The 12198-nt window shown below is 49.4% G+C and overlaps 6 protein-coding genes across 6 annotated transcripts in view; 4 read left to right on the forward strand and 2 right to left on the reverse strand.

The window, feature by feature from the left end:
* Positions 1–129, forward strand: part of VTN49DRAFT_1734 (uncharacterized protein) — a gene marked incomplete at both ends in the record, with an annotated part of 4318 nt that extends 4189 nt beyond the window's left edge. The window contains one exon of the mRNA XM_069409381.1: positions 43–129. Coding sequence (XP_069270773.1) covers positions 43–129 — 87 coding nt within the window. The remainder of the gene's footprint in view (positions 1–42) is intronic.
* Positions 130–1844: 1715 nt separating this feature from the next.
* Positions 1845–2967, reverse strand: VTN49DRAFT_1735 (uncharacterized protein; the record flags this gene model as incomplete). The annotated part of the gene is made up of 2 exons (XM_069409382.1): positions 1845–2575; positions 2643–2967. The coding sequence occupies 2 exons, from the start codon at positions 2965–2967 to the stop codon at positions 1845–1847; spliced, it is 1056 nt and encodes a 351-aa protein (XP_069270774.1).
* A 561-nt stretch (positions 2968–3528) lies between these two features.
* VTN49DRAFT_1736 (uncharacterized protein) lies at positions 3529–4811 on the forward strand (the record flags this gene model as incomplete). Its single annotated transcript, XM_069409383.1, has 3 exons — positions 3529–3604; positions 3653–4314; positions 4689–4811. The coding sequence occupies 3 exons, from the start codon at positions 3529–3531 to the stop codon at positions 4809–4811; spliced, it is 861 nt and encodes a 286-aa protein (XP_069270775.1).
* A 1078-nt stretch (positions 4812–5889) lies between these two features.
* Positions 5890–8017, reverse strand: VTN49DRAFT_1737 (uncharacterized protein; the record flags this gene model as incomplete). The annotated part of the gene is made up of 6 exons (XM_069409384.1): positions 5890–6828; positions 6877–7586; positions 7636–7768; positions 7827–7872; positions 7925–7937; positions 7990–8017. 6 exons carry the CDS (start codon positions 8015–8017, stop codon positions 5890–5892), a joined length of 1869 nt encoding a protein of 622 aa, XP_069270776.1.
* Positions 8018–8347: 330 nt separating this feature from the next.
* VTN49DRAFT_1738 (uncharacterized protein) lies at positions 8348–9001 on the forward strand (the record flags this gene model as incomplete). Its single annotated transcript, XM_069409385.1, has 5 exons — positions 8348–8519; positions 8593–8617; positions 8670–8829; positions 8886–8893; positions 8956–9001. The coding sequence occupies 5 exons, from the start codon at positions 8348–8350 to the stop codon at positions 8999–9001; spliced, it is 411 nt and encodes a 136-aa protein (XP_069270777.1).
* A 701-nt stretch (positions 9002–9702) lies between these two features.
* Positions 9703–12069, forward strand: VTN49DRAFT_1739 (uncharacterized protein; the record flags this gene model as incomplete). Its single annotated transcript, XM_069409386.1, has 5 exons — positions 9703–9735; positions 9785–9814; positions 9875–9969; positions 10019–11027; positions 11080–12069. 5 exons carry the CDS (start codon positions 9703–9705, stop codon positions 12067–12069), a joined length of 2157 nt encoding a protein of 718 aa, XP_069270778.1.
* Positions 12070–12198: the final 129 nt, after the last annotated feature.

The following is a 12198-nucleotide window of genomic DNA, read 5'->3' on the forward strand; positions in this document are numbered from 1 at the left end:
CCTTTATCCCTTCTATTCCGGACCAAGCTTACAGTTGTATAGGTCGAGATCCTGCAGCTCGAAAATGCGCTGTCCCGGGCCCGACAACGGCTGGGAGAGATGCGCAAGCTGGCGTATCGCGAGGAGTGATTGTCGCCTATCAGTGGATATTTCTATCAGTCTTAGTACATTATATGCCATTACTTTTTGAGTTTTTTTTTTTTCTGATCTCAAGTAGATATTTGTACAATAGCACCCTTAGTATCCCATCCTTCTGTAGTCTTGACGTGTCATATCGGCACCAGTCCCTGTCCACAAAACAAAGAAGCAGCACCAATCCCAATCCGTCGATCGGGGGGGGATCAACTCCGATCCACCCGATCGGATACATATACGAGTCGAAAGAACCACCCTGCGGTCTCTCTCGTATCTCTGCGGTACAACCTTACACGTCCCGGATGTACGGTTCCCAGTCCCGATTCCAACGTTCAGTACATAACTCAGCGTGGACATTGGTTCTTGGGTTCTTCGGCTCTGCAGCAGTTAACAGCCTCCTCGTTCCCATAAAATTTACCCGTGCATGTATAATTCCAAATCTTCGACCCCTTGCATGTGACCGGTACGCCCTCGTGCACTTCCTGTCTCGAAGCGGTGCAATTTCGGTTCCTGAACCGTCAGAATAAAGGATTCCCGTAGAGCTTGAACTGTGATGCTGGTCTTATCCGTGGCAATACTATGTTCGCAATACGAACCAAATCAGCCAATCTCATACACTACACGAGATGCAAGCGGACCGTTCCAGCAATACTTGCAGAGGATAAAAAATGCTGTCAAAGCTTGGGAACTAGGAAAAAAAAAAACCTAAGCACCAAGCTAAAAGCGGAAAGAATATGTGTGGGGAGGAATGGGGAAAAGTGTGGGTCGGATCCGCGGCTTGGAACCTTAAAGCTTGAAGTTTATTGGAACGACATGTTTTAACCAGACTAGACGGATACTCGGGACTTCTCTCTGCCAGATAGCTCTACGAGTCTGGGGAAGACGGTTTTCTTTGTTCGACGGATGGGGGGGCTCGGCTGAGGTAAGGTTTTACTTGAAAGTGGCCGGGATAACCTAATGAAGTGGGTTGCTACTAAGTAGAGTCCGGGTGGGAGAGTGGATTGTGTATATAAGCTTTTGGCTCATTTCATTGCTCTCAAGGGATGAAAAATCTTTGTTACTAGCAACCTAGTTGTGTTTCAACAGCGAGTAGTGGAAGCAAGGAATATCAATACTTAGGTGCAAACTGACCAAATCGCAATTATCAATTAGCTACCTAAGGTAGATACCAGCAGATAGTTCTCTAATCGAATAGCACTAACGTATGCCGAACTACTATCCATACATGAGTAACAAAATCCGGGTATATGCTGTTACATAAATCACATCAATATCGACCATAAATGTGTGCAAAAAGAAGGAACGAACAAGAGATGATCTTTCTTTCAATAGATGAGAAAAGATTCGCAGTGAGTGCGATCCGGAATAGTCCAGATCAATCATATGATCAGACAAGTATTCCTCCGAATAACAAGTCATGAGTTCATCGAGAAATTAGTCATGTGGTGCATGAAACAGAAACGAAATCAAGTGAATTATGATGCTCACGTAGATGGCTGATGCAAGTAAGGAGTACTAGGGCTTCAGCAATCCTTTTCCATGAGGCAGCCGGAAAAGCAGAGGAGAATGAACACATTTGTCTCACTTGATCAGAGTTGTTGTCGACGTTGGCTTGCATTGTTGTGCTCTGCACTTTCTTCACTAACCCTATTGCTCCCGAAGTGGACCGGATTTGCATCGATCTCTAGTGCGAAGCAAGATGCAGAAGTTCAGAATCCGGTCAAGTCGATATCATAGGTATCGGACTGGCTGATAGGATCGAAGACTGGAAAGGTCTCAATCCCGGGATTGAAGGACGCAAATAATTCGTCCTCGTTGTTTAACTCCTCTAAGTCTGCCATGGCTTCTTGAGCACTTGCCATGAATGCCGTGTGATTAGGGTGATCATTCTGAACTTCGGAACTTCCCTCAAGGCTGCTGAGAGAGTTCTTGGCTGTCGATGCTCTCGGTGACAAGGTCGCGTTTTGGGGAACGTCGTCAGATGTAGTCTTATCGACGCTCGCTGGATTTTGGGCTGGTTTTGCGGCAAATGGCAATTCTTGGCCAGCCACTGGCTCCTGCACAGGTTGACTACCTTCAACATAACCTGAAGCATAGCAGTAGTTGATGACATCGGTCACAGAGACATTTGTCGACACACTTGGTAGGTCCGATGTCACAGTCTCCACCTTCACAACATGATACTGGAAGTCCTGGCCTCTGACAACCTTCCAACCCATCGTTTGCAGGTACTTGGATGGTTCAATGAGCCCGATGAAAGGAATTGTCAAGGTCAAGAAGTTATCCAATGTGACAGCATTTTCATGCCTGTCTCTAATGCTCGAATAGGCTTTTGCGAGAATCGCCCACTTTGCTTTGAACGGATCGTTCTGCCACAGAAATTTGAGAATGCCCGACTTTGCTTTTTGTGTCATGCCTGTCAAGGTCCCAGAGTAGTAGCCTAGAGTTTTGAAGCCGCTAATTAGCGAGCCGAAGTAGACGGGCGGTTCAGTTCTAATTATACTCACTTCGAAAAGCAATGAAACTGTTGAGTGGTCGCAATTTCCTACTGTCAGGTCTCCGTCCACGAGGCATGCGAGTGTTCTCAGCCACTAGATCGGAACGGCGAGGCTCATTGTTCATGGCAGTAATGACTTCCTCCATCAAGTGGAGGCGGGGGCCCGGACCGTCCATGACTGTATTGGTTGATGCATTTGGTTCTACACTTTCTTGGTTGTTAATAGACCGAAGCAGACCCTCCACCTCATCTGACGGCAGGAGCATGACGAGCTGATTGAAAGCCCGTCGAAGCGGTTCCAGGTCCCTGCCACCCGGCCTGGCAGGTTCGACCATGGTGTAAAGGTGGAAATGAGCGTCAAAGACGGCGTTTATGATGGATAATGCGGTCAAATAGGAGAGAGTAGTGAGGGAAGTGCGTATTGAGGAAATGAGGAGCTCAGTGTGGAGGACGAGGTTAGTTGAGTTGAAGGAGAGATAATTCAAACGCTGGAAAGAAATTCATGAAATCAGACGAATGTCATATGTGAGTTGAGGCGAAACAACTTAGTTGTTTTAGCCATGGTGAATCACAGAGGCGATTTCGGTACTGCTTGCTTCCAAGTCGACTTTGTCTACATTTCGAGTAAATGTACCGGGAAAATTGAAAACAAAGAACGTGAAATTGTCAATTCGTGACATTTACGATACGCCCCACAAGACGGTATTGTCATGTAGTTGATTCCTCTATCTATGAGTGCGAATACTTAAGTTGTTCGTCTGACGAACACTTCCTCTAACTCCAGTCTCATCTTTCTCTGCCAAACTACCGTGGTCATCTTGCTTATCATGGCATCAAATGGTCATTCGTTCATGAGAAAGTGAGAGCTTTTTACATCGAGCGTACTCCTTTCGGCCATGACGGTGGATTCTGATATCCCCACTTACGTGGGAAGTTCTGTTGTCTGGCTCTACGACAAAGGCGAAGTTAACAGTAAGTCAGATGCCCGACTGTCAATCGTCTCGGACTCATGCTCCCCAGGCAGTAACGAGGTCCTTCGGGTTTGTGATGAGCGCTTCTTGATCGAGCTTCAATTCAAGCTGGAAAGGGGATACGAAGACATATTTGAACTTGTCTACAGGGATCCCCAAAGCGACCGTCCTCATCTGCAACCTTATTACCAGAAGGTCAATGACATGGAAGATCTAAAACTCATTGAAGTGGACATCACGATGACTGTTACGGAGACGGCCAGCCTTTTCTTCGACATTGCAAGAGAGGTCAGACGTTTGAAGCGTTATCCACAGTTATTTCCCAGCAGATTTTCTATGGAGAGATTTCAGAGTGGTATTCTGGCAAAGCTCCGGGATCGTCACAAGTATACCTTGAAGCCTGCTGAAATGATGAGGGACAACACATCGTGGGCAGTCCTTCATGAGGCTGAGGGACTGATCGAACTCTGGCTTTTGAATCCGACATTCCAATACGATCTCAAGCCTTGGCAGCAATTCTTGAATGATGGTTCCCCTGGAAGCGAGGTCAACCCAAAAGATCTGTTTCAACAGAAACGTTCAGCAGATTTCAGCGGGGAGGAGGTTGGAATCGACGAGAGGAGTCAGTTTCGAATTATTCCTCCTGGTGGTCTGGCAGTGTGGGCAAACTGGAACCGTCAATTCAAGGATACGGAGGAGCGCATTAACCAGGTATGCATTAGCTTCAGAAACCAATTATTTCATAGGGCTAACCTTACTATACCATCATCCCAGGCAATCTTAAATCGACATGTCTAGAAAAACCTACCACGTCGAGCTCGACTTCATCGAAATTCAAACCATCAAGTTCCAAGAATTCACTAGGCTCTCCAAGTAGGCGGGAGACGATGCGGGTGAGGTTCAGATGATAGCATCATCTTCGTTAGGCATGATATTGATAAGAGACTAGCTCGGATTTCGGCTTAACTTGGAGCGTCCAGTACATCCTGACTCGATTGTTCTACAAGATCTAGTGTCAGCGAGCACTTCTGCTTCAAATATGACATTCGCTTGCTACTCAGTTTATGATACTAACATTCATGTAGTTCTTGAGAACCCTGACGCAGCAAGAACGAGTGATGATATGGCGGAAGGAGTTATTGTCCGTGTCCATCCAGAAGACGATAACAGTTACCTACACTATGCCTGAATCCGTGACATCCAATTAGATGATACGTACTATTTGTCCCTTCAAAAGAAGCAGCATTACCAGTGATTAGAGGGTTGAATATGTTCAATGCTAAGCAGCCCACTCTCCTCTGACAGATATATGTGGTCATAGGTTCATTTACCTACAAGAAGCATCATTTTCAATTAATACCAGACATACTTCAAATGAATCCTGACACAGCAACAAATTGAATTGAACCAGAATTCTGTTTTTGATTTAAAATGAACTTCTCCAGTTGTACTTTAATGAGAGTGTGGCGCCTGTCAAAGATCCCGAGTGGAGTCCTAACGTCGATCATTTTGCTAACCCTAGTTGGAAGTCAAACAGGCGGAAATCTGGGCAATGAGTTGGAGATTGCGGAGTTCAGCCATGTTAAAAGGTTTCAGAACAAGTGAGATATGGTTCCATCAATCGAAATCGCTGGTATCTAAGGATGCTCCTATGACAGCGGAATTGAGACGAAAGCAGTCGAAATATGGAATGGTGGCTAGGGAGGTAACAGAAGAGGCTGGGTTGGAAGCCGAAGGCTGAACAAGAAGTTGGGAGCTGGGAAATCATATTGAATGCAGGGAGATACCAGAGGCTGGTCGACTGGGAAATATGGAAGGCTGGATGAGGGAGTTGGGATGAAAGTTTTGGCCCCAGCCACTGTGGCAGGGTCATATTCGTCACACGGGAGAAGTTCAGATGAAACTGGTCATGTCTGAGTTGGGATGAATCTCTCGAAATGGGATGCGTATGTAATTACCCGGTAATACACAGGGCATGTTTGTGCAACCATGTTGTGCGACTTTGGCAGGTTCACAGGCGTCGAGATGGGATGAATCCTGCTGACGGCGTTTGCATGGGGTGCATCGAGAGCATCAGCAGGCCAGGCAAGCAGTGGAAGTGTGACACGGTTCTAAGGATGTCGGGGGCCGGGTTCCTGCAGAAGATCCATCTAGGAACTGCGAATATCGCATTAGAATGAGCTTGGCTGAAGCTTGTTCGATGGATTACAATTATGGAATAGGTTCGCTATGGAAGTAATGGGTATATAGTTTATATGATGCTCAAAGAAGTACAGGCAGATACATTTATCCCCCTCCATTCCAATCGCTCGCCCAGATAAATGTCCCGCATCGCCACTGTGTTCCCTTTTCCTTCTGCCCGCTCGGGCCTAGAGGCCGTGGGCAAATCCAAAAGGCTCTTCCACAGTTGACTCCAGGCTTCTTGGTGGTTAACATCAGACAGGGTTCTCGGTGGTCTTCGCACAGGGGTGCGGCTTTCTTAGCAAAGAGCTTCGACCATGATTCTTTGCTGGCGATCGGATCCACGATCGGTTTAGATTGGGATGGTAATGGTGATTCGGTCTCCGTCGTAGCTGTTTCCGATACAGCATCGGTCCTTGATGCCGTTTCCGTGGAGCGTTCTTCAGAGACCTTGGAAAGTGTATCTTCTGTAGAGCTTGTTTGTACTGTTTCTGAGGTCGCTCTCTGCGCATTGCCGCCGGTCTCGCTTGTGCCTTTTGGCTTGAAGAATCCCATCAGACTTTGTTGTCCTTTTTTGGGAGAGCCCCCGCGACTCGTCATTGATTTTGACCGTTTCGGAGGTGGTGGGATGCTTAGATCTCCTTTTGAAGGTCGCTTTGCAGGTCTTGGGGCTAGCTTGTCCGACTTCTGATCGTCAGACGTTTGCTGAGAAGGGCTCGGGGTATTTTCTCCGGTATCTTCCGTAACTGTAGTCGCGGCCACAACGGTTTCGGCATCTGCAGTGGATGCTGAAGACGCTGGTGGGTTGCGACCGCTAGCAGATGATGATTTACGAGTGAACATGTCCTTGATGCTCCTCCGCTGATTGAATTCGGGTATCATTCGGCCGGACAGCGGAAGGATATCCTTTGCCGTGTACTCGCGAAGTCGCTGGCCGTCACGAAACATGCCGGGAGGATTCATGATATCTTGGACGTGGACCTCGGTCCCGTCGAGCTTCACTCTGTCTTTGAGCACGGCATATACCGGGCAGTGGTCCGAGCCCTGAAAAATTAGCGGTGATCTCCACAAAGTTAAGAGGAAAAGACATACCAGTAAACCCTCCTGGATATTGGAATCGATCCACCAATCCCGCATATTCAAGCTGGACAACACGTAGTCAATCCTTGCTCCATAATTTCCTGGCCGAGCATTGACTCGAGTTTCCCAACACGTGTACATGCCCTTTCTATCAGGGTGAAACCCACGGCAAATGTCGTACAGAACAGGCTGCTCCCTACCGGGATCCCGTGGCCCCACGACCTTAGCTCCCTCTACCAATTGGTTGAAAATTCGCCTCGTGGGCACCGACACGAATTCATCCTCTGTTGTAGCACCTTTCTTTATTGATTCGAGAAGAGGCGCTGAATCGAGCGCGCTACTCGCGATATTGAGATCACCAGCTAGAATTACCCTTTTGCCCATAGCGACCAGGTTGCGAACGCGGGCATCAAGGAGACTGACGAATCCCTGGCGGAAGCCATCCCGGGATTCATCTCGATTTGCTGGACTGTATACCCCCAGAAGCACAAATGCCGGAAACTCCAAAATCACACAGCGTCCCTCGGAATCGAGCGTCGCGGCGTCCAAATCCACTTGCGATAGTTGTTCGGCGGTCGGATAGCCGCCGATTTGCTGATCTGCCGGCAATTCGCGATATGGTGTGGAGGAGTTCGGTGGACATAGAACTCCAGTAATGCCTTCCTCGGCACGAATGGGAGCGCATGTTGCATTTCGAGTGTAGATTACTACACCAGAGTATCCTTTGTAATCGTCAACAGGTTTCTTGCTTCGTTTCATCAAGGGTCATACCTTTCTTAAACTTGGGCAGGCTGAAGTAGCAATCCCAGCCAGGAACCAGAACCATATCATCTCGAAGATCTTTCCTTTGTATTTTCGTCTCCTGGAAGATGACGATATCCGCTTCCAGGATATCGAACATGGCCTGTTCGCGTCAGTTCCCTGTCATTTGGGACCAGATTCGGGCCAAGCTTCGAACATACGTTGAATGAACGGTTGTCGCGCCATGGCTGGTAGTTGAAGGGATTTCTATGTCATGTATTAGTCGCATCGCCTTTTCGAAGGGATATGGAAGACATGCCGAATACCATTGACTGGGAAATGTTAGCGTCCGTTCTTGCAATGCACACAGGACCACTGACTCACCATTCCATGTGGTGATGCGAAAGCCCATGGCGACTACATTCAGCCAGGGCCACACATCCTTTGGACTCCAACTCCACAGTGAACCGAGTCACCTGTTCAGCTCGGTGTGTCGCGTGCTTCGGGTCCAGCGTCACTGGCGCGATTTCGCCGCGGACTGCGCGACGGAGATACAAAAATTCCTTCCTAATACGGTTTAGATCGGAGCACCGTGAGTCTGATGTCAGGCCACGCTTGCTGACTAACGATTTCGGCGAATCACGGGATTCCCAGCCAAACCCGCACTTCCAAACCTCACCTCAACATACGATCTTTCTTACTCCAAGGCCGAATCTCCGTCGTCAACGCCTGTCGAGTCAGAATGCTTTCGCAGCGCGGTTTGCTTCGTCTCTCCCAGCGCATGGCCCAGCAGGGCCGCGTCGCTCGTGTCGCCCAGCGGCGCCTTTACAGCGCCGAGCGTCCCGCATGGGTTGCCGACAATGCCTTCAATCGCGAGCGGGAGGCGGTCAAGCACCATGCTGCTTCCACGAGCGGTATGTGTCTACCGAAACGATGCGATTGATTTTCTTGTTTATGGTGCAAGATTGCTGACTCAATGGATGGCAGAGCTCTGGCGCAAGCTGTCTATCTAGTGCGTCTCGGATCTCGCACGGAATGAAGCAATTGAGACTAACAATCTACAGCGCTGTTATTCCTGCCCTGGTCCTTGCCAGTATCAACGCGTACAACCTCTGGAATGAACACTGGGAGCACTGGAACCACCTTCCTCCGCTTGAGGAGCGCGTCGAGTACCCCTACCAGAACATCCGCACCAAGAACTTCCCTTGGGGCGATGGTGACAAGGTGAGTCTTCTAAAACATTATTTCGGTAGCTGAGGCTAATTTGGGCTTTCCGCCAGACTGCTTTGTGAGTGCCCGCAATGCAATCCCATATCCCAGTCTCAATTCAACATTACTGACTCTAAGCAGCTGGAACGACAAGGTCAACTACCACAACAAGGACAAGACCACATAAACATCTTGCAATTGGGCATTGCTTCCAATAGGGTGACTCTCGTCACACACCCAGTGTACAGTTCGTGCACAATGTCATAGACATTGGAGAGGTGGAAGTGGTTGCATCAAACTGAAGTCCCGCTCGTGCGTCTTGTTCCTTTGTATGTGCATTGTAACTTAGATTCAATGGGACGAAGTAACAACGTCTTGCGTTCTCTACCATAGTAGATATAAGGCAACTGGCATTGTGGGGAGTCCGTCTGATGCATACAATGTGCGATTCTAGTGTTCACAGCCAATCGTTACAGGGACTGCTGCCCCCGTAGCACTCTCCAATAGTAAACCCACAAGTACTATTAATAAGGTCAATAGAGACTTCGAGAGTCATTCTGTGCAATTAATCAGCATCCCAGTTTAAGCTCATATATGCACGGAACTACGTTTTTCCGCGTAACTCAGGCTAACTATCTGCAAGTAACTTTGCATCACGTGGACAGGATCATTCTGTTCCCCATGGACCCGATTCTTTGGGCTGGTGTAGAATAAGAGGCAGCTCCTCATTTTATCTGTTGTTTGCTATGACGGCGTCAATCACTGTCAAGCTACAAAAAGTTCTGCACTCGATTGGCTCGGGTGTGGCGCCTTGACCGATGGACATCGATGACTTGCAGCTAGCCATTGTCGATCCTTTGCCCGTGCTTTGGCGGAGAACACAACAATATGGGTGGTACTCGTGATGAGCAGTCGTTTGCTGTAAGTTCTTCCTTAGTAGAGTTGTCTGTTATAGACTGACATGTCCTAGTGCGATGAATGCAGAGCACGCAAATCGAGAGTATGTGATCGGTCATGGTGGAATTCGCCGAAATGAGGCATGGCTGATTTTGTCAATTAGTGCTCCAAAGAAAGGCCAACTTGTGCGCAATGTAGAACTCTGAACAAGCAATGTGTATACAGTCCCAAAATTGTTCGCAGTCCTTTGACGCGACAGTAAGTATCTTTTCGTACCTCGATATTCGTGGTGCTAACATGCGTTCAGGCACCTAACATATGTAGAGGAGCGCCTTAGCACATTCGAGGCTGCATTGGGCAGGCTCTTTCCCGGGGCCGATCTGGACAGCGTAGTCAATTCGCTGCTCCAAGATCAAGGTCCGCCGGCAAGGGCATCTATGTCGCCGTCGGCATCCTCACGGGACTCACCTCGTGCGGAAGCGAAAGGGAAGCGCTCTGAGACCGCATCTGAAACGGTGCCCCAGCAGGCAGATGGATTTGACTGGGCAGAGAGAGAAGTCTCGTTGGGCGAGCTGACTGATGGAATGGCTGCGCTGTCGATTCGACCCGAAGGCGCGGGCTATTTTGGGACGTCGTCCAGCGTGGTGCCACTGCGTGCTTTGCGGGAGCATGGGTTTGGCGTGAGCGTTCCATGCAGCTCTTCGAAGCCGTCTATGCCGAGACCGACTCCGCTAAAGTCGCAGCTGCTCAGCTCTGCACCGTCTGGTCTGATCGAACAGGCCTATATCGATGCCTATTTCATGAACTACCACACGAGCTACCCTTTTGTTCATGAAAGCACGTTCAGGGCTCAGTATCACGAACAGATTCCACGACCCCATGGCCAGGCGTGGCAGATCCTCCTCAATACCATCCTCGCTCTCGGAGCGTGGAGTGTGGGAGACGACAACTCTGACGTGGACATTGCATTCTACCAAGAGGCGCGGAACCTCTTGCAGCAAGCGTGTGTAATGGAGATGGGCAACCTTACTCTGGTTCAAGCCTTGCTGCTGCTGAGCAATTACGCGCAGAAACGCAACAAGCCCAATACGGGGTGGAACTATCTAGGGCTTGCTGTTCGCATGGCGATGAGCCTCGGTCTTCACAAGGAGTTTCCATCATGGCAGATCAGCTTGCTGCAGAGAGAGATTCGGCGGCGATTGTGGTGGGGAGTGTTTATTTTCGACAGCGGTGCAGCGAAGACTTTTGGTCGGCCAATTCTGTTGCCGGAGGGTAGTCTTATTGATGCGAAACAAGTTATGAACATCCACGAAGAGGTACTGTCAACTTTTCCTGGATAGTGAAACAACACCGACTAACGAATTACAGTCCTTGACTCCAGCAACGACAACCCTCCCTGCAGAGGTCAATGGCCCGACACTCTACAGCGGACTCATTGCTCAAGCGCAATTCCATCTGAAGACAAACCACGTCTACCAACGACTCATTTCAAGCCCAAGTCTATCCGCCGAAGAAACATTGGCTCTGCAGGCACCAATGGATGAGTGGTACAACAGTCTACCACACTATCTCCGTAACGATGACCCCAACGAGTTCGAATGGATCTCCCTGTCAAGGAACCGCCTGATGTGGCGGTACTGGAACCTACGCATTCTTTTGTACCGCCCGATTCTTCTCCGCTGGGCGATCGAGCGCTGGCGTCGTAATCGGCCGGGGCGCCCTGGTCCTCAAGCGTCCGACTCGAGCGACGCTGACGAGGACCCGGCCGAGCGCAAATGCCGTTTCCTCTGCCTGCAGAACGCCCGTGCCACAATCTCTTCCATTTCAGAGTACATGGAACGCCATATCTGCACGCGACTGGCAGCATGGTACATTCTATACTTTCTTTTCCAAGCGGTCCTGATCCCAATCATTTTCCTCATGGCGGACCCGACGTCTGCGGACGCAGGGTCATGGTACCTCGACGTCGAGACTACAAAATCCCTCCTCACTCATCCGTCACTCATCAACAACCGTTTGGCAACAAGATGTCTGGAGGTCATCAATCGACTACTCTGCGGTCCAAACAGTAGCCACGAACCAGGCGACGGCCCAGCAACACAGGGACCCGGAGGCAGCAGCGGCAACACCCAGCAACACCAACACCAGCAACAGCAATTCCTCATGATGCAGCAAGAATCCTCGGAGCACCTCTTCAACGACGCCACCCTGAGTGGACTGTTCCAGACCGAATTTGGTGACATGGCCGGGCCCGCACCGGATGGGTCGTCGTCGTCGGCTGCAAGGATTAATTTCTCGGAGTGGCTGGATTTTGCAGGGCAGGGAGGGTTTCGGCATCCGTCGAATACTCCGTTTTGACTGTACCTAGTTCTATCAATGCATAAAACTACGTTGTCCATGTGCCTCATGGAGAGTCGTCTGATCTATCCACTCAAGGCTTAACGTCCCATTTCAGCGCAGCATCCACTGCGGAAGCCAGCCACATAT

Source organism: Thermomyces lanuginosus (genome assembly GCF_041956635.1).
Source record: "Thermomyces lanuginosus strain ATCC 200065 unplaced genomic scaffold VTN49scaffold_22, whole genome shotgun sequence".
NCBI classification, from domain to species: Eukaryota; Fungi; Ascomycota; class Eurotiomycetes; order Eurotiales; family Trichocomaceae; genus Thermomyces; species Thermomyces lanuginosus.